Source organism: Schistocerca nitens, chromosome 11, assembly GCF_023898315.1.
Source record: "Schistocerca nitens isolate TAMUIC-IGC-003100 chromosome 11, iqSchNite1.1, whole genome shotgun sequence".
Lineage (NCBI taxonomy): Eukaryota > Metazoa > Arthropoda > Insecta > Orthoptera > Acrididae > Schistocerca > Schistocerca nitens.
Genome location: NC_064624.1, coordinates 179,416,011 through 179,443,905, shown reverse-complemented (window position 1 = coordinate 179,443,905; position 27,895 = coordinate 179,416,011). Strand labels below are relative to the sequence as shown.

The window sequence follows — 27,895 nt, the reverse complement described above, 5'->3', positions numbered from 1 at the left end:
CAACATTATTCCTCGACTATTGTATTGTTGAGGAATGATGGTGGACATATTGAGCATTTCCTGTAAAGACCGTCATCTTTGCTTTGTCTTACTTTGTTATGCTAATTATTGCTATTCTGATCAGATGAAGCGCCATCTGTCGGACATTTTTTGAACTTTTGTATTTTTTTGGTTCTAATATAACTTCATGTCATTCCAAGCATGTGTGTCAATTTGTATCTCTCTATCTACATTATTCCGTGATTTATTCAGTTTTCATATTTATACTGACTTTTTGATCACCTGGTATGTATGTATGTGTGTTTGTGTGTGTTAGGGTACACAATGCGTTTTAGTAAGTGCCCTCAGAGCATTAGAATATGTAGACAGAGGCTACCATTTACAAGCAAGCCCACAGTTATAAATGAAGTAGACAGTAGGAAAGAGAAGTACTGGCTGTACGATATCACATTTAATGTCGTCATATCAGGTAGATTCCATTTTCACTGCTGGCCTTAGTGCACTCTGGTGTGAAGACAGTGAAGCTACAGCGAGGATTCTGCAACCACGGTCTGTTCGTTGTTCCTCCTGGCCAGGTTCCTCTCAGCTGCGGAGCACAGCTCCGGGCCTGTTAGGGCGCTGGTCGGGCTCCACCACACGAGTATCCGCTCCTTCAGCACGGGGAGCGTCGTTCCGTTGCAGATGAAGCAGACGAACAGCACCGGTCCTTGCACCATCGTACCAAGGTGTACGTAGTACACAAACTGCGCCACCCCCTGAGCCTGGTGGAACCCGATCCTAATTATAATGCCTAGTCCGCTTAAGATAACGGCCTTAACTGACATATAAAGACATTGCTTCTTTGAGGCAAATTTATTGTTACCAACAATTTTGAGTCGCCGCATGAAATACCGAGTACGTAGGTACATGTATCCGACCAGTCCGAGACAAACCAAATTGAAAGTGACTGAGATTGAAATCCCCGCAAGGACTAGTATACGACTGTGGATCAGGTAGTGTCTACTGGTCTTTTCCAATGCAACAGCTGCTACACATACTATACTCCACGGTATTAACGCCAACAGGACTTGGCGACAGAATAACTGGCTTAGTTCGGCAGGTAGTATGTCGTTAGGAAGCCTGAGATGACGAACACAGGCGTACATCTCGTAGCAGAATATGTTCAGCCAGATACAGCTGAGAAGTGTGAGGGCGCCGTCTATCAGCACTGCTGTAGGTAAGTCAGGGAAACCTGCCATACGGTACACGACCTCAGAACACAGGACCTGGATTATGCCAGTGATCTGAAAGGACAAGAATATCTTTCCAGGCAGGTTACGTAACGGTGGAAGGTACAGGTACACTCCGGCAGTCGAAAAGCGGAAAATAATGTTTATCACTATAAGTGAGATTTCTAAATACTTTAAACTGTCAATTTTGAAATCCTTGTATCTCAAGGTGGCGTTGTTCAAAGTGGCTTTGTAGGCCAGTGACTGTTCTGTTAGCATAGAATACGTCAATGGGACGTCTCTAAATAGATAAAAAAGGACCCGACAACTATTGGAAGGCTTAAAGAAGAAAAAGTCTTGACACTTCAGCAACAGAACAGCTCTGGAAACAGAGCAGATGGCATCTGTAGCGTTCGACTGCAGACACGATTGATCGTCAGGACTATCGAAGTAGCAGCGAGCATCGTGCACTGATTGCATGATACTAAATGGGACGTCCTGACAAATGCCAAACGAGTTGACAGCCATCCAGGCCAGCAGGCAGAGGTTGACGTTCACCCTCTGCGTGTAGGCCAGGTAGCTGGTGACGGGTATGTGGGGCGACCGCTGCACCATGTCGTCCCACAGCTGCGCACGGCACTGCAAGCGCTGGCTGACGGCTTCCACTGGCAGGTCATCCAGTGGACACGTGGGGCTGTCCAGGGCGTTCATCAACACCTGCACGCAGTCAGTGTCCACGGAGAGGGTGGTGTTGCTTCTGTCTTCCAACTGCCACTCCTCGTCTGCAAAAAAATTACTACAAGTAGGTGGTGCCCATACACTGCAGGCAGCTCGACCCAAACTCCCCTCTGGGTGATAAGTTTCAGCATCGTTTACCTTGTAAGTGATGTGCACTTAAGTGGCTTTTGTGAAATGAGTGGAGCCCTGAGCTATATCCTGATGGATAAAACATCCTCACGCAAATGGAAATGCTATCTGACATTAAAATCAAAGTAAAATATTGGGTCGCCACCAACTCTAGCCACACGGCAAACGAGAACTTCGACTGAATTAGAAAATTAATTAATTTAGTCATAACAAAAACTCATAAAAGAACATGCATAAAGAATGGGATGTTTAGATTAGATTAATTATTCATTCCATAGACCCACAAAAGAGGGGATCCTCCTGGGTGTGGAACATGTCAGATAAACACATTATAAAGATGAAATTAGAAAAACTTGAGAGTTTCATTAATTTCAATAATCCTCAGTCAATAAACAGTAAAATTATATACATGAATTAGAATTAAACTTCTAATATTTACAGGTTTAGTACTTACTTCTGCTTCCATTAAATCCATCATTCACACAGCAGCTAGTTACTTGGCTATTACAACCAAGTATTGTCAAAAATTAAAGTAAACTATTCATTTGAATGATCCTCAGTTAAGAATAGTCAAATTACGTACAAGATTTAAAATTAAACTTCCACTATTTACAGACTAAAGACTACTATCTGCTTTTCACACGTCCATCATTCACACAATAGATACCTACTTGGCTATTACAATCAAGTGTTGTCAAAAATTAAAGTAAACTATTCATTTGAATGATCCTCAGTTAAGAATAGTCAAATTATGTACAAGATTTAAAATTAAACTTCCAATATTTACAGACTTAAGACTCATATCTGCTTTTCATACATCATAATTCACACAGTAGGTAGTTACAACCAAGTATTGTCAAAAATTAAAGTATAATAAATTTTCATTAAAATGGTCTAGTACACTTGTTGAGAAATTCAAGGATGGAATAGAAGGATTTGGCCACCAAATATTCTTTGAAATTATGTTTAAATTGTGCCTTGTCTGAAACTAAACTCTTAATGGTTGCTGGTATCTTACTGAAAATATGTGCTGCTGAATACTGGACTCCTTTCTGGGCAAGAGTGAGTGATTTTAAATCTTTATGTATATTGTTCTTATTCCTAGTAGTGATACTGTGTACTTTGCAGTTAGTTGGAAAAAGGGACATATTATTTACAACAAATTTCATTAGGGAATAAATATACTGAGAAGCTGTGGTTAGTATGCCCATTTCTCTGAATAGGTTTCGACATGATGTTCTTGGATTTACACTACACATTACTCTTACTATTCGCTTCTGAGCTCTAAAAATTATTTCTCGGTTGGAGTAATTAATAATATGATACAGGGATTGGTCAGATGAATCAAATATTAAAATAAAGTAAAAAGTGTGTGAACACTGTGAATAAGAGCAGCTTGCAGCAACATTCCTGAGAGCAAGATCTATTCTAAAGAATTTCTCTTTAATAAAATGGGAGCACTAATTATGGGACCTCTTTGCATGGAAACGCTATGGATGGGCTCATAAGGAAACTACAGGTAAATGGCTTAGGTAAAGGAGACATGGCTTCGGTACACTGGATAAGACTTGAAACAAAATTATTTATTTCTTAAGTCATTTATATAAGACATCTACATAACTGCTGTTGCCTGGTAACTGCAAAAGATTGCTTGTGATACGCTATACGATTCACAACAGAATCTCTTAATTTAGAATCGCGGTCGTAATTAGAGGGAGACGGGAAAGGTTTAATACTCGCAGTAAGACCCAGATTCACTCAAAGAACAGCAAGGACGGCCCCAACACCAACATGCAACGAAGCTAGGAGGTTTGTTCCGCTGTATTGAGAAATGATTAAATAAAAGAGTAAATCTGAGTATCACGGTTGCATTTAAACTTGAACCTCGGTTTGGAGAAACAGCCTCAACGAAGGCTACACATAGATGCTTACGCACTTAACATGAAATCACAAACCACAAATACAACTGAATAATCCAGACAGGGTATACCGGGTGATCTAAAACTCAGTATAAATTTGAAAACTTAATAAACCACGGAATAATCTAGGTAGAGAGGTAAAAATTGACACACATGGTTGGAATGACATGGGGTTTTATTAGAACAAAAAAAAAAAAAAAAAAAGTATTGCTAGACGCGTGAAAGCTCTCTTGTGCGCGCGTCGTTTGGTGATGATCGTGTGCTCAGCCGCCACTTTCGTCATGCTTTGTCTCCCAGGTCCCCAGACCTCAGTCCGTGCGATTATTGGCTTTGGGGTTACCTGAAGTCGCAAGTGTACCGTGATCGACCGACATCTCTAGGGATGCTGAAAGACAACATCCGACGCCAATGCCTCACCATAACTCAGGACATGCTTTACAGTGCTGTTCGCAACATTATTCCTCGACTACGGCTATTGTTGAGGAAAGATGGTGGACATATTGAGCATTTCATGTAAAGAACATCATCTTTGCTTTGTCTTACTTTGTTATGCTAATTATTGCTATTCTGATCAGATGAAGCGCTATCTCTCGGACATTTTTTGAACTTTTGTATTTTTTTGGTGCTAATAAAACCCCATGTCATTACAAGCATGTGTGTCAATTTGTACCCCTCTATCTACATTATTCCGTGATTTATTCAGTTTTCAAATTTATACTGACTTTTTGATCACCCGGTATTTAATATTCCAAAATCAGAGCAATACGTAAACTCTAGGACAGAGACAGGGGGTCACAGGAGAGTTAGCACTCCGTCTCAAGGCCAAAACTGGCCCACCGGGACCACCCGACCGCCGTGTCATCCTCAGGTGATGTGGATAGGAGGGGCGTGTGGTCAGCACACCGCTCTCGTCGTTACGATGGTTTTCCTCGACTGGAACCGCTACTATTCGGTCGAGTAGCTCCTCAATTGGAATCACGAGGCTGAGTGCACCCCGAGAAATGGTAACAGAGTATGGTGGCCCGGATGGTCACCCATCCAAGTGCCGACCACGCCCGACAGCGCTTAACTTCGGTGATCTCACGGGAATCGGTGCATCCACTGCGGCAAGGCCGTTGCCACACGAGAGAGTTAGGCTCACAGTTAACTCGTGTGGCCACGTGGTTCATGGAGAGACAATTTGTACGTATGATGGCCAAATTTTAGCAACATTAAACCACGCAAACGCGAGCAATTAACATTTTACAGACGACACATTTGAATAGACGAAGGGTAATGGCAGAGGCCCTACAAACTCTAATAGTAACCCACGTGGACGGTTTCCGACGGACATATAGCAATGAAACAAGGAAAATTCACAAAGAGGCAAAAATTATCAAGACTCGGGAAAGATTAGAATGTATGCACACGCAGTCGCGGGCACACAAAACATTCACAATGAACGGAGGCGCAATTCCTACGCGAGATCCCTTCAACATATGCAACACCTATGTGTTACGTTCTTCTTACGAACCAAAGTCTGCCATTAGGAATCAAACTGAAAGTATGTAAAAGTCTTGCATTCCTTGCTGCGACCCAGCAAAACAATCTCTATAAGACAAAGCGCGAGGTCAAAAGCTAAAAGCTCCCCTCTCGCTATGAGACAACGCGCCACGCGGTTAGTTCGACTCACGCTTCTTCGAAGAGACCTCGGCTGCAGGCCCTCGGAGATCTCGAATCAACTGCCCATCTCACACCAAAACTTCTCCCACACGACTCCGTGACCAGGAAAGTCCACACATGGTGCTTCCACCACCAACTTAACACCGGCAACTTTCACACGAAGCGAACAAGCCTCATTGCCTACCTGTAAACTACAAGGGTTGGCCATTCTGTAGGACTGATTCTCTGCAGCAGACTAAACCGCCGTACAGCAAAATGAAACACACCCACATTCATTCACTCACGCATGCCATGGAGTTTTGGAAGAGGAGAACAAGGGATAAACATTTTATGGAATCATACTCGTGAGTTGGGTTACATACAAAAAAAAAAATAATATGGAAGACCTGTGGCTAGACTGAATCATAGCTCAGTCTCCTCCGGTGCGAAATTTAGCAACGAAAAAACCCGAATTGTAATGTACACTAATTGCCATTAAAATTGCTACACCACAAAGATGACGTGCTACAGACGCGAAATTTAACCGACAGGAAGAAAGAAGAGGCTGTGATATGCAAATGATTAGCTTTTCAGAGCATTCACACAAGGCTGGCGCCGGTGGCGACACCTACAACGTGCTGACATGAGGAAAGTTTCCAACCGATTTCTCCTCATACACAAACAGTAGTTGACCAGCGTTGCCTGGTGAAACGTTGTTGTGATCCCTCGTGTAAGGAGAAATGCGTACCACCACGTTTCCCACTTTGATAAAGGTCGTATTGTAGCCTATCGCGATTGCGGTTCATCGTATCGCGACATTGCTGTTCGTGTTGGTCGAGATCCAATGACTGTTAGCAGAATATGGAATCGGTGGGTTCAGGAGGGTAATACGGAACGCCATACTGGATCCCAACGGCCTCGTATCACTAGCAGTCGAGACGACAGGCATCTTATCCGCACGGCTGTAACGGATCGTGCAGCCACGTCTCGATCCCTAAGTCAACAGATGGGGACGTTTGCAAGACGACAACCATCTGTACGAACAGTTCGACGACGTTTGCAGCAGCACGGGCTATCAGCTCGGAGACCGTGGCTGCGGTTACCCTTGACGCTGCATCACAGACAGGAGCGCCTGCGATGGTGTCTCCACGACGACCCTGGGTGCACGAATGGCAAAATCTCGTTTTTTCGGATGAATCCAGGTTCTGTTTACAGCATCACGATGGTCGCATCCGTGTTTGGCGACATCGGGTGTACCGGCGTGATGGTATGGGGTGTCATTCGTTACACGTCTCGGTCACCTCTTGTTCGCATTGACGGCACTTTGAACAATGGACGTCACATTTCAGATGTGTCACGACCCGTCTTTCTACCCTTCATTCGATCCCTGCGAAACCCTACATTTCAGCGGGATAATACACGACTGCATGTTGTAGCTCCTGTACGGGCCTTTCTGAATACAGAAAATGTTCGACTGCTGCCCTGGCTAGCACATTCTCCAGATCTCTCACCAATTGAAAACGTCTGGTCAATGGTGGCCGAGCAACTGGCTCGTCACAATACGCCAGTCACTACTCTTGATGAACTGTGGTATCGTGTGAAGCTGCATGGGCAGCTGTACCTGTACACGCCATCCAAGCTCTGTTTCACTCAATGTCCAGGCGTATCAAGGCCGTTATTACGGCCAGAGGTGGTTGTTCTGGGTACTGATTTCTCAGGATCTATGCACTCAAATTGCGTGCAAATGTAATCACATATCAGTTCTGGTATAGTACAGGGCTATTACAAATGATTGAAGCGATTTCATAAATTCACTGTAGCTCCATTCATTGACATATGGTCACGACACACTACAGATACGTAGAAAAACTCATAAAGTTTTGTTCAGCTGAAGCCGCACTTCAGGTTTCTGCCGCCAGAGCGCTCGAGAGCGCAGTGAGACAAAATGGCGACAGGAGCCGGGAAAGCGTACGTCGTGCTTGAAATGCACTCACATCAGTCAGTCATAACAGTGCAACGACACTTCAGGACGAAGTTCAACAAAGATCCACCAACTGCTAACTCCATTCGGCGATGGTATGCGCAGTTTAAAGCTTCTGGATGCCTCTGTAAGGGGAAATCGACGGGTCGGCCTGCAGTGAGCGAAGAAACGGTTGAACGCGTGCGGGCAAGTTTCACGCGTAGCCCGCAGAAGTCGACGAATAAAGCAAGCAGGGAGCTAAACGTACCACAGCCGACGGTTTGGAAAATTTTACAGAAAAGGCTAAAGGAGAAGCCTTACCGTTTACAATTGCTACAAGCCCTGACACCCGATGACAAAGTCAAACGCTTTGAGTTTCGGCGCGGTTGCAACAGCTCATGGAAGAGGATGCGTTCAGTGCGAAACTTGTTTTCAGTGATGAAGCAAAATTTTTTCTTAATGGTGAAGTGTTTAAACCTCCTCTACCAAGAAACGTGCCAGAACTGCGAGCTCGCATCAACGATGCTTTCGAACTCATTGATAGGGACATGCTGCACCGAGTGTGGGAGGAACTTGATTATCGGCTTGATGTCTGCCGAATCACTAAAGGGGCACATATCAAACATTTGTGAATGCCTAAAAAAACTTTTTGAGTTTTTGTATCTGTGTGCAAAGCATTGTGAAAATATCTCAAATAATAAAGTTATTGTAGAGCTGTGAAATCGCTTCAATCATTTGTAATAACCCTGTATATTTGTCCAATAAATATCCGTTTATCATCTGCATTTCTTCTTGGTGTTGCAATTTTAATGGCCAGTAGTGTGGGGTGAAAGTGCACTGGAAAGCAAATAAAATGATAATGAAAGGGGACTATAGGACCGTTTCAACCTACATTATCCAGGTTCAGTTACCGAGAACTATGTAAACAGATGTCATTTTTACTATGCAAGTCTGTTTCATCTACAAGGTGTCGAAGAAATCCGTGTATCGTTATTGACTTAATAAAAATGAGGAAATATATAGGTTTTATTGTTGATGGTGAGGAGGCCCCATACTCCTAGGAGCGCAGGGGACGATGCGGGAGACCAACAACGCCGTACTAGGCGAGGTCCTAGCGGAGGTGGTTTGCCATTGCCCTCCTCCGTCCGTAATGGGGATGAATGATGATGAAGACGATACAACAACAGCCAGTCCTCTCGAGGCAGGGAAAATCCCTGACCGCGCCGGGAATCGAACACGGGACCCCGTGCGCGGGATGCGAGAACGCTACCGCAAGACCACGAGCTGCAGACAGGTTTTATTGTTATTCATTCTTTGAAGCTGGCAAAAAAGAATGTTATCGGTATTGTATTTTTGTTTCAGCACTGCAGTCCTTGAGTTCCGACCCCATGGAGCAACAGTTATATTGTAAATGAGAGATTAGTGGCGGATTTGTGGGTGCATGAACTTCGACAGATAGGAAAAACTATGAAAGTTCTGATGAGACCGTTTGCCACACTTCACGTCATAAAGTAGCCCTGCCTGATTGAGATAAATGTCCTGTTTTTTCAGGCTGTCTGAAAGACAAGCAACGTATTGGAAGCAATAAAGCGTGAGAGGAAAGGTGTGCCACCGTCTCTTAATCAGATGAGCAGTCTCCAGCGAAATCCATTCGCAAAAGGGGAGTTGGAACTTCCGAGTATCTTGGTCAACAGCGCACGACCACTCTGAAAAAAAATTTGAATACGAAATGATTTCGGCCGACGTTTGTTACTGAATTATCTGACAATGGTGTGGAGCAACGATTTGTGACCTACCGTACTTCGTTGTGACAACTTCCGCCGTGCCTCGCTCAAGAGTCTTGTTTACTGATAAATGTGCCATACATCGCAGTTTGCACGGGAGAAATATTGTTTTCTTGTCTAAGGAAAATGCCCATTATCAGCAAGAGTTGTAAAGGAGTCCACGTGCGGGCTTTCAAAAGAGAAAATGGAATGATGTGGTGTGATGGGGTGTAGCCCTCAACTACGTACCCTCTGACTCAGAGGTGAAACATTGAAGTTTTGAGCCGGCCGGCGTGGCCGTGCGGTTCTAGGCGCTTTTTGTCTGGAACCGCGTAACCGCTACGGTCGCAGGTTCGAACCCTACCTCGGGCTTGGATGTGTGTGATGTCCTTAGGTTAGTTAGGTTTAAGTAGTTCTAAGTTCTAGGGGACTGATGACCTCAAATGTTCTCATAGAGCCATTTGAGCCATTAAAGTTTTGGCTGGTTTCGTTGTCTAGGGGCTGGGATACGTAGTTGCCGCATTACAGGCCAAATACTGCTGAGTCTACAGTATACAATATGAATATAGCATGAATCGAATGGTGGAAGGATCCTATCACTCGGCAACTGCGAATTTTGAACGTAACGAAGACATTTAGAAATGAAAGAATGCAGTTAAATAAAATCTGCAGATACTATCTTAATGACTTTAAATGATGAGTACGGCAGTACAAGTACTTTTGAGAATGCGGTATATTTCTGCAAAACACTTACTGGTGTCGATGGTCCAGATATTAAATAAAATACTAGTTGAATTACGGGGAAACAATAGATTCCTACTTTACGTAATTAGTTATGAGCAAGAACATAGCTCGAGAGATATTCACTTCGAAACGCACACTACGTCTTCAATGTAGAGGCCACGGAAATCTCACAAGTTCACAAGTCCGCACTCCAAAGTACACTCCTGGAAATGGAAAAAAGAACACATTGACACCGGTGTGTCAGACCCACCATACTTGCTCCGGACACTGCGAGAGGGCTGTACAAGCAATGATCACACGCACGGCACAGCGGACACACCAGGAACCGCGGTGTTGGCCGTCGAATGGCGCTAGCTGCGCAGCATTTGTGCACCGCCGCCGTCAGTGTCAGCCAGTTTGCCGTGGCATACGCAGCTCAAATGGTTCAAATGGCTCTGAGCACTATGGGACTCAACTGCTGAGGTCATTAGTCCCCTAGAACTTAGAACTAGTTAAACCTAACTAACCTAAGGACATCACAAACATCCATGCCCGAGGCAGGATTCGAACCTGCGACCGTGGCGGTCTTGCGGTTCCAGGCTGCAGCGCCTTTAACCGCACGGCCACTCCGGCCGGCTACGCAGCTCCATCGCAGTCTTTAACACTGGTAGCATGCCGCGACAGCGTGGACGTGAACCGTATGTGCAGTTGACGGACTTTGTGCGAGGGCGTATAGTGGGCAAAGGGAGGCCGGGTGGACGTACCGCCGAATTGCTCAACACGTGGGGCGTGAGGTCTCCACAGTACATCGATGTTGTCGCCAGTGGTCGGCGGAAGGTGCACGTGCCCGTCGACCTGGGACCGGACCGCAACGACGCACGGATGCACGCCAAGACCGTAGGATCCTACGCAGTGCCGTAGGGGACCGCGCCGCCACTTCCCAGCAAATTAGGGACACTGTTGCTCCTGGGGTATCGGCGAGGACCATTCGCAACCGTCTCCATGAAGCTGGGCTACGGTCCCGCACACCGTTAGGCCGTCTTCCGCTCACGCCCCAACATCGTGCAGCCCGCCTCCAGTGGTGTCGCGACAGGCGTGAATGGAGGGACGAATGGAGACGTGTCGTCTTCAGCGATGAGAGTCGCTTCTGCCTCGGTGCCAATGATGGTCGTATGCGTGTTTGGCGCCGTGCAGGTGAGCGCCACAATCAGGACTGCATACGACCGAGGCACACAGGGCCAACACCTGGCATCATGGTGTGGGGAGCGATCTCCTACACTGGCCGTACACCACTGGTGATCGTCGAGGGGACACTGAATAGTGCACGGTACATCCAAACCGTCATCGAACCCATCGTTCTACCATTCCTAGACCGGCAAGGGAACTTGCTGTTCCAACAGGACAATGCACGTCCGCATGTATCCCGTGCCACCCAACGTGCTCTAGAAGGTGTAAGTCAACTACCCTGGCCAGCAAGATCTCCGGATCTGTCCCCCATTGAGCATGTTTGGGACTGGATGAAGCGTCGTCTCACGCGGTCTGCACGTCCAGCACGAACGCTGGTCCAACTGAGGCGCCAGGTGGAAATGGCATGGCAAGCCGTTCCACAGGTCTACATCCAGCATCTCTACGATCGTCTCCATGGGAGAATAGCAGCCTGCATTGCTGCGAGGGGTGGATATACACTGTACTAGTGCCGACATTGTGCATGCTCTGTTTCCTGGTTGGCTCTGAGCACTATGGGACTCAACTGCTGAGGTTATTAGTCCCCTAGAACTTAGAACTAGTTAAACCTAACTAACCTAAGGACATCACAAACATCCATGCCCGAGGCAGGATTCGAACCTGCGACCGTAGCGGTCTTGCGGTTCCAGACTGCAGCGCCTTTAACCGCACGGCCACTTCGGCCGGCGCTCTGTTTCCTGTGTCTATGTGCCTGTGGTTCTGTCAGTGTGATCATGTGATGTATCTGACCCCAGGAATGTGTCAATAAAGTTTCCCCTTCCTGGGACAATGAATTCACGGTGTTCTTATTTCAATTTCCAGGAGTGTATTTCTATCTGCCGCGACGACGCACAAACCGCTCCACACTCCAAGTCCTTCCTCGCAACCGTTACGTCCAGCACCTCCCCTGTCCCGTGCCGTACTGTTCCTCACGCCCCCCTGACCTCTCTCGAAACGATGCTCTTCTCCGGCTTTCATCCAGTCTCCCCACTCACGAGCGCTGTCATTGGCTAGAGCGCTCCCGTCATGTCTTCAAGCCAACGCACCCACACAAACATAATCAAACACATTCGAAATACTGGATCTACATCTGAATAACTGGAAATTAATTAAACATTCCTTCGGCTGGACCGTAAACACGCTCTAAGACACATTATTAAATACATAAACAAATTAAATAAACATATATCAAAGGAATGGCTTCAAATGGCTCTGAGCAGTATGGGACTTAACTGCTGTGGTCATCAGTCCAATAGAACTTAGAACTACTTAAACCTAACTAACCTAAGGGCATCACACACATCCATGCCCGAGGCAGGAATCGAAGCTGCGCCCGTAGCGGTCGCGCGGTTCCAGACCGTAGCGCCTAGAACCGCTAGCCAACCCGGCCGGCTATCAAAGGAATAGAACAAAAGGTAGGCCAGTAGCCTGATGTCTCTGTGCTTCCTAACACACAGTAAATATTTAACAATGAATAGTATATATTGGATAACTGGTAGAAGCCGGCCGGCCTGTGTGGCCGTGCGGTTCTAGGCGCTTCAGTCTGGAACCGCGTGACCGCTACGGTCGCAGGTTCGAATCCTGCCTCGCGCATGGATGTGTGTGATGTTCTTAGGTTAATTCGGTTTAAGTAGTTCTAAGTTCTATGTTAAGTCCCATAGTGCTCAGAGCCATTTGAACCATTTAGAAGCCGACCTCGGGGAAGATCAGTTTGGATTCCGTAGAAATATGGGAACACGTGAGGCTATACTGACCTCACGACTTATTATGGAAGCTAGATTAAGAAAAGGCAAACCTCCGTTTCTAGGATTTGTAGACCTAGAGAAAGCTTTTCACAATGTTGACTGGAATACTCTCTTTCAAATTCTGAAGGTGGTAGGTGTAAAATACAGGGAGCGAAAGGCTATTTACAATTTGTACAGAAAGCAGATGGCATTTATAAGAGTCGAGGGACATGAAAGGGAAGCAGTGGTTGGGAAGGGAGTAAGACAGGGTTGTAGCCTCTCCCCGATGTTGTTCAATCTGTATATTGAGCAAGCAGTAAAAGAAACAAAAGAAAAATTCGGACTAGGTATTAAAATCCATGGAGAAGAAATAAAAACTTTGAGGTTCGCCGATGACATTGTAATTCTGTCAGAGACAGCAAAGGACTTGGAAGAGCAGTTGAACGGAATGGACAGTGTGCTGAGGGAATTAGATTAGGAAGTGAGACACTTAAAATAGTAAAGGAGTTTTGCTATTTGGGGATCAAAATAACTGATGATGGTCGAAGTACAGAGGATATAAAATGTAGACTGGCAATGGAAAGGAAAGCGTTTCTGAAGAAAAGAAATTTGTTGACATCGAGTATAGATTTAAGTGCCAGGAAGGCGTTTCTGAAAGTATTTGTATGGAGTGTAGCCATGTGTGGAATTGAAACCTGGACGATAAATAGTTTGGAAAAGAAGAGAATAGAAGCTTTCGAAATGTGGTGCTACAGATTAGATTAGTAGATCACATAACTAATGAGGAGGTATTGAATAGGATTGGAGAGAAGAGAAGTTTGTGGCACAACTTGACTAGAAGAAGGGATCGGTTGGTAGGACACGTTCTGAGGCATCAGAGGATCACAAATTTAGTATTGGAGGGCAGCGTGGAGGGTAAAAATCGTAGAGGGAGACCAAGAGATGAATACAGTAAGCGGATTCAGAAGGATGTAGGTTGCAGTAAGTACTGGGAGATGAAGTAGATTGCACGGGATAGAGCAGCATGGAGAGCTGCATCAAACGTCTCAGGACGGAAGACCACAAGAACAACCTAGTAACTCAATATGAAGATAAATTAAGTTCCATGTGGCTCAACGTTAAAAGATCAATAGAAAATTGACGCAAGTGTACAGGAAGCCTTTCTAAGCAGAATTACAAGGCCGATAAGCAAATATGCTAGGGAGACATGGAGACACATAGCTCTCTGTGTATCCGCTGGACACTTACTTTTCATATCTAAGTACCTCAACAGGGAACATGCTCTTTTGACATAACTCTATGGGGACATTGGGACATGCTGTACAATGAAAGAGGATGCAGGCTGAATTCTCGTCTTTCTGATATTTCACTTTTGTCCCCTAACGTAGTGATCCCCATGACGCAGATTTAAGACAAGTGACGGAGCAGATTTGTCACCAGTTTGTTTCGTTAGTGCGAGAATGTCGAGGAAAAGCACAACAAACTACAGTAGCTGAAGATTTAGGAAATATCTTTACCACAATGAACGGTTTACTCTTAATATTCAAAAACACGCACAGAAATGTAAAAGTACTACATCATCTCACACGCACCTTTTGTGACGATAATAATGCAGCAATAAATGCAATTGGGGCACATGTGGCTCAGTTGCTCAGTGGATGAATGTGGGATTAGAACTCGAGAGATGTGGGATTCACAGATTGCTCCCGACATTCCTTCTGTCACTTATTACGCCTTTTACCTCTGACACTGATTTATCGAAGTCGAAAATGTCGGAACTGCAGAATGGTTCAGAGGTCCAATAATTAACTGTGGCCCACAATAAGTAACTGGCTAATTTAGTTCAAAAGTAGGAAGATGGCCAATGACCACAACCTGCAGTAGGAGCATGGTTGGCGAAGCACTGCAGTGGCCTAACCAAGCTTCAGCTTGAGGACAGCTTTAGCTTTTGCCTTCTGAGAAGTCCTGATAGTCGTTTTTCTCGAGCACCACTCACTTCCACAGCATAAATCAAAGAAGAATGATACTGCGCCGCTGGGCCGAACGTACCGAATTTATAGACTACACAGATCCATTTCTAGTGAATAATTGGTCCCGTGTACGTTTTATAGAAAAGTATTTTGAATCATTTCAGGGAAAGAAGTGTGTCGCACGTTCCTTAACCGAGTGTCATCTAACATATAATGGCTGGGCGGGCCGCGTGGTCCGCTGGTATAATGGAGGCCTTTCGGTCCAAAGTGGTACGTAAGAGACAGTTATACCTCCACGGAGACACAAATATTGGCAAATCCACTCTTATAGAAAAGGTATTGACTAGGAAACAACATGTTTATATGCCATTTTGTTCCGAATTCGGATTTGGTGGATATGACCCTCGAATACATAATGTAATATAATTTGAAGAGTTTGATTGGTTGCGATGGCGGCCATATGCATCTATTTTAAAGCGAATAGTCGAGGGCAGACCTGTCACTGTTAATGTAAAGAACAAACCAGGTCTTGTTATAAAACATCGTGGACTTGTTATCTTTGTGTCAAATGATTTTAATATTGGCGATGAAGCCTTGATATCACGTCTAACTGTTATACATGCCGATTGCCACACAATACATTGTCTTAATGTTAAGGAGGAAATGGCGTCGGACACGTCGGACGTGGAGGCCGAGGAAGAGATTATATGCATTTCGTCGGACGAGGATGATGAGCCGGTTTCGCCGTGCACGCCCCAGGCGTTGGATACGCCGTCGGAATCTTCTGACTAGGCCGTATTTTGGACGAATGTGCAAGTGGCGTACGGAATACACACAATCAGATGGAGTGCGCTTTGAATATGGCAAGATGGGAGCTGTAGAGAAACATGATGAAAACGCACAGAACTTTACGACTCTAAAACACTATGACATTACCGATGAATTTAAGTTCTTTTCTAATAAATATGATTCTGTTATTATTAATAAGATAGTAACATATGTGTATAGAATCAATGTAAGGGTTGAAAGACTAACACTAGATGACAGAGCTAACAAAAAGATTTTTGAAGATCAGGGTGCTTTGGAAAAAGTACGTTTAGCATGTAGTAATAAGTTAGGGCCATTTAGTTTGAAGCCGGAACGATCATCAGACGTTCCATGGAGAAAATATAGTAGAAGGAACCGATTTAAATTTGTAACCTATTGTAAACCAGAAACTAGTGCTGATATTAATAAGGTTAAGGGATGGCCCGATTTGGAAAATATGTGTAAATGTAAAAACAAATATTACACTCTCAGTCCCTCTCAGACACACAGCCGTAGGCCATCCTAGAAAATGGCCTCACGTCCAGTGAGGTCTCCTTCTCAGGGTAGACAGAAGTATAGGCTTGTACACAAGCCAATGTACATAGTTCATTGGCGTGTTGAGCGCAAGTGTAGACACACTACGATTCCTATACACAGATTCTGTGAAAGGCCGGATACACGGCTTTGTCGTAGACACTTCAATTTCTTTGTCATTCATTTCACTCCCACCACATGATGGAGTGGTGGGCAAGCTGCACACAAGTTGCTGCTCTTCAGCCTATCGAGGTTAAAAATGCCTGTATAGTTTTTTATTGTTTGAATGAAAAACAAAAGGCATATCGTCTCTAAACAAACACACAGATGTTGAAGTTGATGATGGTGCTATGGTGAAGATAAAGCTAGTGCTTCTGGCAAGTCATTGGGAGTCAGGTTCCAATAAATGCTATGAGGGTAATACAGTATGATGCAGGTGCAGGCCAGAAAGGGTGTATGCATTACGAGGTGTTGGAATGGGCTGGGAAGTAAGATTGATAAGTTGATGTGGGAAGAGGGAGGTGTGAGGGAGGGATTATGGTGGCCAGGAGGCTGGAAGCGGGAACCTCTATATATTGAAGGGATATAAACGCAAGGATTATAGCTGGTTGGATGGGTGTCAACATACTATTCTGGAACAGGAAGAAGCATCCAGCTCAAGTTTCGCTGGAATAGGATACGCAAGGAGCGCAGATGGCGGGTGGGTATGTTAGTAGAGGCGCAGAAGGTATGCATGGGATTGGGGAGAAAAATCTGCTTTTGATCCCCAAGTTTATGGAACGTATACACTTTGTGACAAAGATAGAGGAACTTCAGAAGAGAAGGCAATGTAATTAGTTAGCAGAGGTTGCGTGTGAGAGGAGGAAGACGATACAGAGTGCATCGTGTTCTAAGACTGTAAGGAATGGCAAAATTGTGAGAGGGCAGAGATCCAGGCTATATTGGTGGAAGTAAGACATGAACAGGATTTTGGAAAGACGAAGGAAGAAACAAGATTAGGGGCTAACGTCCTGTTGATGACAGAGCCATTAGAGACAGAGCATAAGCTAGAATTGGGAAATATGGGGAAGCAAGACAGCTGCATTCATCCAAAGGAACCATCGTATCATTCACCTTAAGCTGCTTAGGGACATCACAGAGAAACGAAATTTTGATCGAAAATCGAGTTTGGAACCATCAGCTTACCACAACACCGCCTCATTCAGCGGGTTTTTCCAAGTACAAAGGATGGTTGAATGATGGAATACCCACGTATGTCCAGTTTGCTGCTTTCTTAATTTGAGTCTGTTGTGCCGGCCGGTGTGGCCGAGTGGTTCTATGCGCTTCAGTCTGGAACCGCGTGACCGCTACGGTTGCAGGTTCGAATTCTGCCTCGGGCATGGATGTGTGTGATGTCCTTAGGTTACTTAGGTTTAAGTAGTTCTACGTTCTAGGGGACTGATGACCACAGATGTTAAGTCCCATAGTGCTCAGAGACATTTGAACCATTTTTGAGTCTGTTGTACGCTGGGAGTGTGTAGGTAGTCCAAGATACGAGAAAGAAATTGAGAGTCCTCTGCGCATGTAAGCAGGGAGAAACGCTTATCTTCCTCCACGCAACTGGGTATTGTCCTTGCACTGTCCTATGTCGCGCCTCGAAACTACAGGAGGAGTGGCTTTCTGTTTCTTTCTCATGGACGCCTGGCAATGCAGCTTAGGCGTACAACACCTCTGTGGCGGTCGACTGACGATTTGCCACTGGCGATCATCGTCGACACCACATACGTTACCTTCAACAGTGTCACAGGCCCACGTGCCATGACACACTGAGGAGAGGTAATTTAATGAAGGACACTGACACAAGGCCTGGTGATGAGCAACTTCGAGCTCCCATCCCCCCTCCCATTACTGGGGAAATAAACACACCAAAGAAAGTTTTGCATCACCCCAGTTCCCAGAAATTCTGAAGATAGACGTTGACTGTGGATATTGCATCAAAGACACAGACCCTTTGACTGTTCAGAGACGTCACTGAACCCGCCCAAAGATGTAAAAAACCATGCATGAGCAGCGCCTACTAGACGGAGGGAGTCAAAAGACGATGTTCCAGTCATTCCACCAGGAAGGAGGTACACGGCTCGTGTTGTCTGTAGTTCAACCGTGCCTAGACGGTCAATACCGCGGTTCGATCGCGTCCGCATTGTTACTTTGTGCCAGGAAGGGCTCTCAACAAAGGAAGTGTCCAGGTGTCTCGGAGTCAACCAAAGCGATGTTGTTCGGACAGGAACTGTCGATGACATGCCTCGCTCAGGCTGCCCGAGGGCTACTACTGCGGTGGATGACCGCTGCCTACGGATTATGGCTCGGAGGAGCCCTGACACCAACGCCACCATGTTGGAAAATGCTTTTCATGCAGCCAGAGGACGTCGTGTTACGACTCAAACTGTGCGTAATAGGTTGCATGATGCGCAACTTCACTCCTGACGTCCATGGCGAGGTCCATCTTTGCAACCACGACACCGTGCAGCGCGGTACAGATGGGCCCAACAGCATGCCGAATGGACCGCTCAGGATTGGCATCACGTTCTCTTCACCGATTTGTGTCGCATATGCCTTCAACCAGACAATCGTCGGAGACGTGTTTGGAGGGAGGCAACCCAGTCAGGCTGAACGCCTTAGACACACTGTCCAGCGAGTGAAGCAAGGCGGAGGTTCCCTGCTGTTTTGGGGTGGCATTATGTGGGGCTCACGTACGCCGCTTGTGGTCATGGAAGGCGGCGTAACGGCTGTACGATATGTGATGCCATCCTCCGACCGATAAGACAACCATATTGGCAGCATATCGGCGAGGCATTCGTGTTGATGGACGACAATTCGCGCCCCCATCGTGCACATCTTGCGAATCACTTCCTTCAGGATAACGACATCGCTCGACTGTAGTGGCCAGCATGTTCTCCAGACATGAACCCTATCGAATATGCCTGGGATAGATTTAAAAGGGGTATTTATGGAGGACGTGACCCACCAACCAATCTGAGGGAATCGCCGTTGAGGAGTGGGATAATCTGGACCAACAGTACCTTGATGAACTTGTGGATGCTACTGGGTATTAGAGGTACCGGTGTGTACAGCAATCTGGACCACCACCCCTGAAGGTCTCGCTGTATGGTGGTACAATATGCAATGTGTAGTGTTCATGAGCAATAAAAAGGGCGGACATGATGTTTATGTTTATCTCTATTCCAGTTTTCTGTACAGGTCCGGAACTCTCGGAACCGAGGTGATGCAAAACTTTTTTTTGATTTGTATATTCCCCCTTATAGGAAAAACAGAGAGTAAAGTGACAGTCGGGGCCAGATTCCTTAAATACCGGAGAACAACGTTCCTGAATCTGATTTTTGATACGACCATCGTGTGATAACATAATTTTTTCCGAATAGTGAAAGCCATTAGAATCTAATTTTCAAAGAGGCGCCCTGATGCAGAAAATGTCATTCCTTGCGCCACTTGCCACCCAGGCAGGACGGAAAACCTCTGAGGGATGAAGGCATTATCAGCTTTCTGTGTACCGGCAGGTACATGGTGGCCGCTGCCATTGGCAGCAGTTGAAATTAGTCCTAATTTTTGACGTCATAGGGTTTGTGGGGTCGGTCACTCGTATGTGATAAAAGGTTTCCGAATTTGGCTCAGGGACTTGCCGCCTACTCTCGTTACGATTCTGCTGGACAGTGATGCGTAAAGCAGCCGGAAGTAAAGAGCCACGGTTTTAAAGCGGCGACGGCAACCTGCTGGATGCCGCAATCCAACATTGCCACGTGCTCAGAAGAGATTCCTCCCCCCCCCCCCTCCCCTTCTTTTGTTATCTCGACCGAACTGCCACGATCTCTCCGATCTCTATGGATTATCACGACAGCTTTGCCCTGAAGATGTCTTCAATGTCGGGCTTGAAGTTAGCTGCCAGATAAACTGCCAGTTGTCCAAACCTCTGTGAGGTGTCGTCGGTACTCACTCTATAATATCTTGTCGCTACTCGCTAGCATTCCAAGGAATTGAAACATAACTTCAGCTCACACATTTATCCTCTGCGTCCATTACAGTTTCAGTCGTAATTATACACATGCTGCAGAGAGCTGCACAGTCTAGCAACAAATGGGGCAAGTGTGCCTCATTCCCCAACACGTCTTCTTGTTTAGTAATTTGCTAACAATGAGTATTTCCGTTTATGCGCCATTATTATGCTCATGAGTCAGCTGTAAATTATTGTCGACAGCCGAAATTTTGTAAAGGCCGGTCTTTGCAGTATTAGAGTTCCTGGTTCTAATATAAGCATATTCTTATGATAACTTACTTCTTTATCTGTTGTAACACTTGCTGATCATGTTTCTTAATTAGTCACTTTAATACCAATCCGATTGTCTGAAGCGGTCAAGAGCGACACCGGTAGGCATCATTAATTTTCCCGTGGAGAGAGCACAAACTCGCTGTCCCTCCCCCCCTACCCCTCCCCCACCCCAATCATTTCATTTAAATTGATTTGCTCCATACTGAGCAAGAACCTATCAGGCAGTTACAAAGAGCGAAATGAACAATTACAACTTCTTTCAAATCTGGTGCACGACAGGCAGATGGAACGATCGAGTAGGAGATAAAGTCTAGCAACAAGAATAAAACAATAAATTAAAAAAAAATAGAATTATTTATCAGGCAGGTGCCATTGCTGAAAGTACAGAGTTTCCTCAGTCCTACTACAGTCCATAGTAAAAACTATTTGTAAGAATAATGTTAACAGTTTATCCTGTCCAGTTAACTTAAGTTACAAATCGAAATACACTATGTGACCAAAAGTATCCGGACACCTGGCTGAAAATGACTTAAAAGTTCGTGGCGCCCAACATCGGTAATGCTGGAATTCAGTATGTAGTTGGCCCACCCTTAGCGTAGATGACAGCTTCCACTCTCGCAGGTATACGTTCAATCAGGTGCTGGAAGGTTTCTTGGGGAATGGCAGCCCATTCTTCTTGGACTGCTGTACTAAGGAGCCGTATCAATCTCGGTCGGTGAGGCCTGGCACGAAGTCGGCGTTCCAAAACATCCCAAAGATTCAGGTCAGGACTCTGTGCAGGCCAGTCCATTACAGGGATGTTACTGTCGTGTAACCACTCTGCCACAGGTACACGTGCTCGATAACGTCGAAAGATGTAATCGCCATCTCTGAATTGCTCTTCAACAGCGCGAAGCAAAAAGGTGCTTGAAACATCAATGTAGGCCTGAGCTGTGATAGTGCCACGCAAAACACGACCACACCGTAACACCACCGCCTCCGAATTTTACTGTTGGCTCTATACACGCTGGCAGATGACGTTCACCGGGCATTCGCCATACTCTCACCCTGCCATCGGATGGCCACATTGTGTACCGTGATTCGTCACTCCACACAACGTTTTTCCACTGTTCACTCGTCCAATGTTTACGCTCCTTACACCAAGCGAGGCGTCGTTTGTCATTTACTGGCGTGATGTCTGGCTTATGAGTAGCCGCTCGAACACAAAATCCAAGTTTTCTCACCTCCCGCCTAACTGTGATAGTACTTGCAGTGGATCCGGATGCAGTCTCGAATTTGCGTGTGATGGTCTGGATAGATGTCTGCCTATTACACATTACGACCCTCTACAAATGTCGGCGGTCTCTGTCAGTCAAAACACGAGGTCGACCTGTACGCTTTTGTGCTGTACATGTCCCTTCACGTTTCCACTTCACTATCACATCGGAAACAGTGGACTTAGGGATGTTTAGGAGTGTGGAAATTTCATGTACAGACGTATGACACAAGTGACAGCCAATCACCTGACCACGTTCGAAGTCCGCGATTTTTGCGGAGCGCCCCATTCTGCTCTCTCACGATGTCTAATGACTGCTGAGGTCGCTGATATGGAGTACCTGGCAGTAGGTGGCAGCACATTGCACCTAATATGAGAAACGTTTGTTTTAGGGGGTGTCCGGGTACTTTTGATCGCATAGTGTATTATTCGTCAAATAAAATTAGTAAATACGAACAATTTCATACTAGAGAGAAATTTAGAACACTACACCAGTTACAGTATTAATAAAAAAATTAGTTTGTCAGTAGTCGTTATTTTACACAAACCAACAGCTGTTTTCAAAGCAAGCCTTATACTGGCTCTGAAAAAAACTACATGTTAGAGTGTTTAGAGAAGATAAAAAGGAACACTTTTTTATGTGACTCAAATGTTGCACCTCCACTGATGGTGTTCAGTCTGCTGAGGGATGAATACTCTTTTAGAGATGTTGCGGGCCTCCTACGGGAGGGAGACGAGTTGTTCGGTGTACCAGGCACTGGCTGACACTCCAGGTGAGCTAGCTGCCTGCTAGGCTGAGGCTGCAAGCACTATTTGTGAAACACCCACTTGTTTCGAGTGTGTTATACAATCATTAGCACCCAGCTCGCACTTGTTGTTGTTGTGTCCGAATCCCGCACCAGCTACCGCCAGGTCTGGGTTGTTACTATGTTAGCTCCAGACGGTGGCTGGATGCCGTTCCTGTCACCACGCTGTACCCCTTGGGACAGAAATAGTGTACCCCCAGCTGTCGGCGTCTAGTGTAAACCGTGAAATAGTGCGAACGTGTTTCAGATTTCTGCGAGTCTTGTAACTGAGGTGGGAAGTGGGAACGAGCGCAGTATTCACCTAGTGGGATGTGGAAAACCGCCTAAAAGCACATCCAGGCTGGCGAGCACACCGGCTCTCGTCGTTAATCGATCCCGGGCCGGCGCGCCTATCCGAGTCCAGGAAGCAAGCAGCGCATTATCGCTCTCGGCTAACCTGGCGGGTTTGCACTCGAGTAACATCTCTAAAACATCACACAGTCTCTGAACATCAGTAGCGTCGCAACATTCACGGACCACGAGCGCGTAGAGAGTGCACCTGTGACATCTGTGTCGCATAAAAATTTGCTCCTTTTATTCTTCTCTAAGCATTCCATAGTTTATATGAAGTAGTTACCTTGTAACAGGTCCAGATGGACAGTTACCAAGGAGTCGAAAAACTTACTCTGGTTGGCTATGGTTCAAATGGCTCTGAGCACTATCGGACTTAACATCTATGGTCATCAGTCCCCTAGAACTTAGAACTACTTAAACCTAAATAACCTAAGGACATCACACAACACCCAGTTATCACGAGGCAGAGAAAATCCCTGACCCCGCCGGGAATCGAACCCGGGAACCCGGGCGTGGGAAGCGAGAACGCTGCAGCACGACCACGAGCTGCGGACACTGACTCTGGAAAGAGCATCTTGCGAGACATAGAAAATCACGTAGGATCTAAAACTACACTCCTGGAAATTGAAATAAGAACACCGTGAATTCATTGTCCCAGGAAGGGGAAACTTTATTGACACATTCCTGGGGCCAGATACATCACATGATCACACTGACAGAACCACAGGCACATAGACACAGGCAACAGAGCATGCACAATGTCGGCACTAGTACAGTGTATATCCACCTTTCGCAGCAATGCAGGCTGCTATTCTCCCATGGAGACGATCGTAGAGATGCTGGATGTAGTCCTGTGGAACGGCTTGCCATGCCATTTCCACCTGGCGCCTCAGTTGGACCAGCGTTCGTGCTGGACTTGCAGACCGCGTGAGACGACGCTTCATCCAGTCCCAAACATGCTCAATGGGGGACAGATCCGGAGATCTTGCTGGCCAGGGTAGTTGACTTACACCTTCTAGAGCACGTTGGGTGGCACGGGATACATGCGGACGTGCATTGTCCTGTTGGAACAGCAAGTTCCCTTGCCGGTCTAGGAATGGTAGAACGATGGGTTCGATGACGGTTTGGATGTACCGTGCACTATTCAGTGTCCCCTCGACGATCACCAGTGGTGTACGGCCAGTGTAGGAGATCGCTCCCCACACCATGATGCCGGGTGTTGGCCCTGTGTGCCTCGGTCGTATGCAGTCCTGATTGTGGCGCTCACCTGCACGGCGCCAAACACGCATACGACCATCATTGGCACCAAGGCAGAAGCGACTCTCATCGCTGAAGACGACACGTCTCCATTCGTCCCTCCATTCACGCCTGTCGCGACACCACTGGAGGTGGGCTGCACGATGTTGGGGCGTGAGCAGAAGACGGCCTAACGGTGTGCGGGACCGTAGCCCAGCTTCATGGAGACGGTTGCGAATGGTCCTCGCCGATACCCCAGGAGCAACAGTGTCCCTAATTTGCTGGGAAGTGGCGGTGCGGTCCCCTACGGCACTGCGTAGGATCCTACGGTCTTGGCGTGCATCCGTGCGTCGCTGCGGTCCGGTCCCAGGTCGACGGGCACGTGCACCTTCCGCCGACCACTGGCGACAACATCGATGTACTGTGGAGACCTCAAGCCCCACGTGTTGAGCAATTCGGCGGTACGTCCACCCGGCCTCCCGCATGCCCACTATACGCCCTCGCTCAAAGTCCGTCAACTGCACATACGGTTCACGTCCACGCTGTCGCGGCATGCTACCAGTGTTAAAGACTGCGATGGAGCTCCGTATGCCACGGCAAACTGGCTGACACTGACGGCGGCGGTGCACAAATGCTGCGCAGCTAGCGCCATTCGACGGCCAACACCGCGGTTCCTGGTGTGTCCGCTGTGCCGTGCGTGTGATAATTGCTTGTACAGCCCTCTCGCAGTGTCCGAAGCAAGTATGGTGGGTCTGACACACCGGTGTCAATGTGTTCTTTTTTCCATTTCCAGGAGTGTATATATTGAGGAGGACATTTGAACCTCATTCCTCGCATAATTGGGCAGTCGGCAGTGGATAAGCGTGAAGTGGAGCGGTCCCAGTATTGAACTTACCCACAGGCTTGAAACTAAATTCGTAGGACCTATCCATGAACACGGCTGCGGTGTACCAGTAGACACGGTAGGAGGCGTACAGTGTGGCTGCGAGGCTGAACATCTGCGACGCTTCCGGCTGCCGCTGCTCGCACAGCCCACTGAAGTCGTCGTGGAAGGAGACGTTCCACGGCTGATGGTGCAGCAGTTGTTCACTCAGCAGCGGCCGCCTGTAACACACAAGCTGCGAGGTTAATAGTTAGAAACCAAGCGTGTACACTGTATGCAAGAATGTAAAAGTATCCACACTGGACTTCCACTCAGCAATGGATTAGAAACGTTCCGGTACATCAAAACAGTGTGTGAGACTGGGACTGGGACTGAATCCTTGAACTTTTACATTGTTTAAAATGTTCAAATGTCTATGAAATCCTATGGGACTCAACTGCTAACGTCATCAGTCCCTATGCTTACACACTACTTAACCTAAATTATCCTAAGGACAAACACACACACCCATGCCCGAGGGAGGACTCGAACCCCCGTCGGGACCAGCCGCACAGTCCATGACTGCAGCGCTTATATTGTTTAAAGGAAGCACAGAAACACAGCAAACAATCGCAGACGCATTGGTTTTTCAGCATTTTAGCACATCGAGATATCAACTTCAGATTTCAGAGCATTTAAGTCAGATACAGATTTTTAACTATTTCTTGCACATCATTCACTCCGTTCTGCGCTGCTATATCTTTTGAGCTGGTTTTAGACACATTAAACAGCAGAAGTGCAGCACTAGCCGCAGAATATGTCTTTTCCTTAAAGAAGAAAATGGCTCTGAGCACTATGGGACTTAACATCTGTGGTCATCAGTCCCCTAGAACTTAGAACTACTTAAACCTAACTACCCTAAGGGCATCACACACATCCATGCCCGAAGCAGGATTCGAACCTGTGACCGTAGCAGTCGCGCGGTTCCGGACTGAGCGCCTAGAACCGCTAGACCTCCGCGGCCGGCCTTAAAGAAGAATTTCGCATGCATTGCAAGAGAGTGAACATGTGATATTTCTGTTAAGGATGTGAATGACTTGTTAAAATTTCTTATAGATGAAGTTGTCCACATTTGTGTTGACTAAACTGTACACATAATAAAACTGAGAGGTGAAATACAATACACACTGTTCCATTAAGTTTCGGATGTGCAGCCGCAAGAATTCTCCTTCTTCTAATATTTCGGCTGTATAACGTTTAGCCATCTTCAGAGTGAGCCGCAAGACTGCCGCTCCAGTGCTCGCTGCGTCCCTTTCAACGAGTTAAAATTTCATAGAGTGGCTGAGATACTAGTTACAGCGCTCCTAGCGGCAACCAACGCTAACTCGGCCGCCATGTTCTCCTTAGTCAAAACATTAGGAAAGCGTTACTGTTGTTTATGTTGGAAGTGTGTCATCTGTTGTGATATTACTGCAATATTTAACTTTTCTAGTTGACTTTTTTGTTACAAAATATAAAGTCAACATGCCTGCAGTGTGTTCAGCGTTCAACTGCACAAATCGCAGCGATAAAACAACAAATATTTCATATTATAAGTAAGTATATTAGTACCGAAATACGACACACGTTTTTTAATGTTTATTAAAGAGTCATTTGCATTGGAACTGTAATTATGCTTAAGACAAATGCAGGAAAGTAATTTATTTATCGTTGATTACAGATTTCCTTTAAAAGATAAGGAAATTACGAAAAGATGGGTTATAAATATGAAGCGAGAAAACTGGTTTCCTACTACAGCCAGTTACCTCTGTTCAGCTCATTTTGAAGAGAAATATATGTACCACACAAATGTCCAGAGGCGCCTTTTGTCAAAAGCAGTACCTACTATCTTTAACTTTCCACCACATTTACAAAAGCAAGATAAAGTATTACGACCACAACCCAGAAAGCGATCTTTCGACAATTTGCAAGATAGTGCTGTTACAGTGACATCATTAGCACAAAGTAAGTCAATAATTTAATTTTACTCCGTGTTCTTATTACTTTGAATTGCATACTTTCTATTATAATCTTATGGTGTAACTCTGTTATAAACTTATGATGTAACTGCATTCTTTCAGTGCCTGTCGGACCCACATCTGTTTCTGCTGACCACAATTACTGTCTACCAAGCCCTAAGAAGTTGAAAACACAATATAACAGAGTACAAGCAGAGAATGTGCGACTAAAGAAGCGGATAAAGCAAATGAAGCAACTTAGTGTACGACACAAAAGAAGAATAGTGCAGTTACAGACTTTAGTTGCTGGTTTGAGAAGAAGGCTATGTAGTTCAGTTTGTGATATGTTAAACAGTGAACATGTAGTTGGTTTGTTGAAGGAGCTATTGGATTTTCAGTGCAGTGCTAAAGTATGCCATTATTCTCAGCAAATAAGGAAATTTGCCCTGACCCTACACTTTTATTCTGCCAAGACATAGCGACAAAAATATCGCATTTCTGCGCCCGTTACTGTTTCTAATAGTTAACCAGAGCATGTTTAGAAGTTTCACCGTAATATTCTGGCGGTACCTGCTCTAATTGCATTAATTTATGAGCAACAAGTAACGTTATAGTGGATGGACAGACTTATTTGAGTTGTCTACATCGAAAAGTTTAGCCATATTTCGACAAAAGCATCCCTTTTTGCTGTCAGTGTACACTGAAATCACTGCTGTCTATTGCTTTTTTTTTTTAGAAAAAATGA

At 45.9% G+C, this 27,895-nt stretch overlaps 1 protein-coding gene across 1 annotated transcript; it reads right to left on the bottom strand.

Annotated features, from left to right (window-relative positions):
- Positions 1–213: 213 nt before the first annotated feature.
- Positions 214–26,349, bottom strand: LOC126212756 (uncharacterized). The gene is made up of 3 exons (XM_049940163.1): positions 26,342–26,349; positions 25,187–25,395; positions 214–1,990 (listed from the first exon to the last, which is right to left on the bottom strand). Exons 1-3 carry the CDS (start codon positions 26,347–26,349, stop codon positions 525–527), a joined length of 1,683 nt encoding a protein of 560 aa, XP_049796120.1. The 3' UTR covers positions 214–524.
- Between the last annotated feature and the right edge of the window lie 1,546 nt (positions 26,350–27,895).

Excerpts from the sequence above, each read along its gene's own strand:
- LOC126212756 (XM_049940163.1), bottom strand. Across the intron at positions 1,991-25,186 it reads ATTTAGTTTCAAGCCTGTGG|ACGAGGAGTGGCAGTTGGAA; the intron begins GTAAGTTCAATA and ends ATTTTTTTGCAG.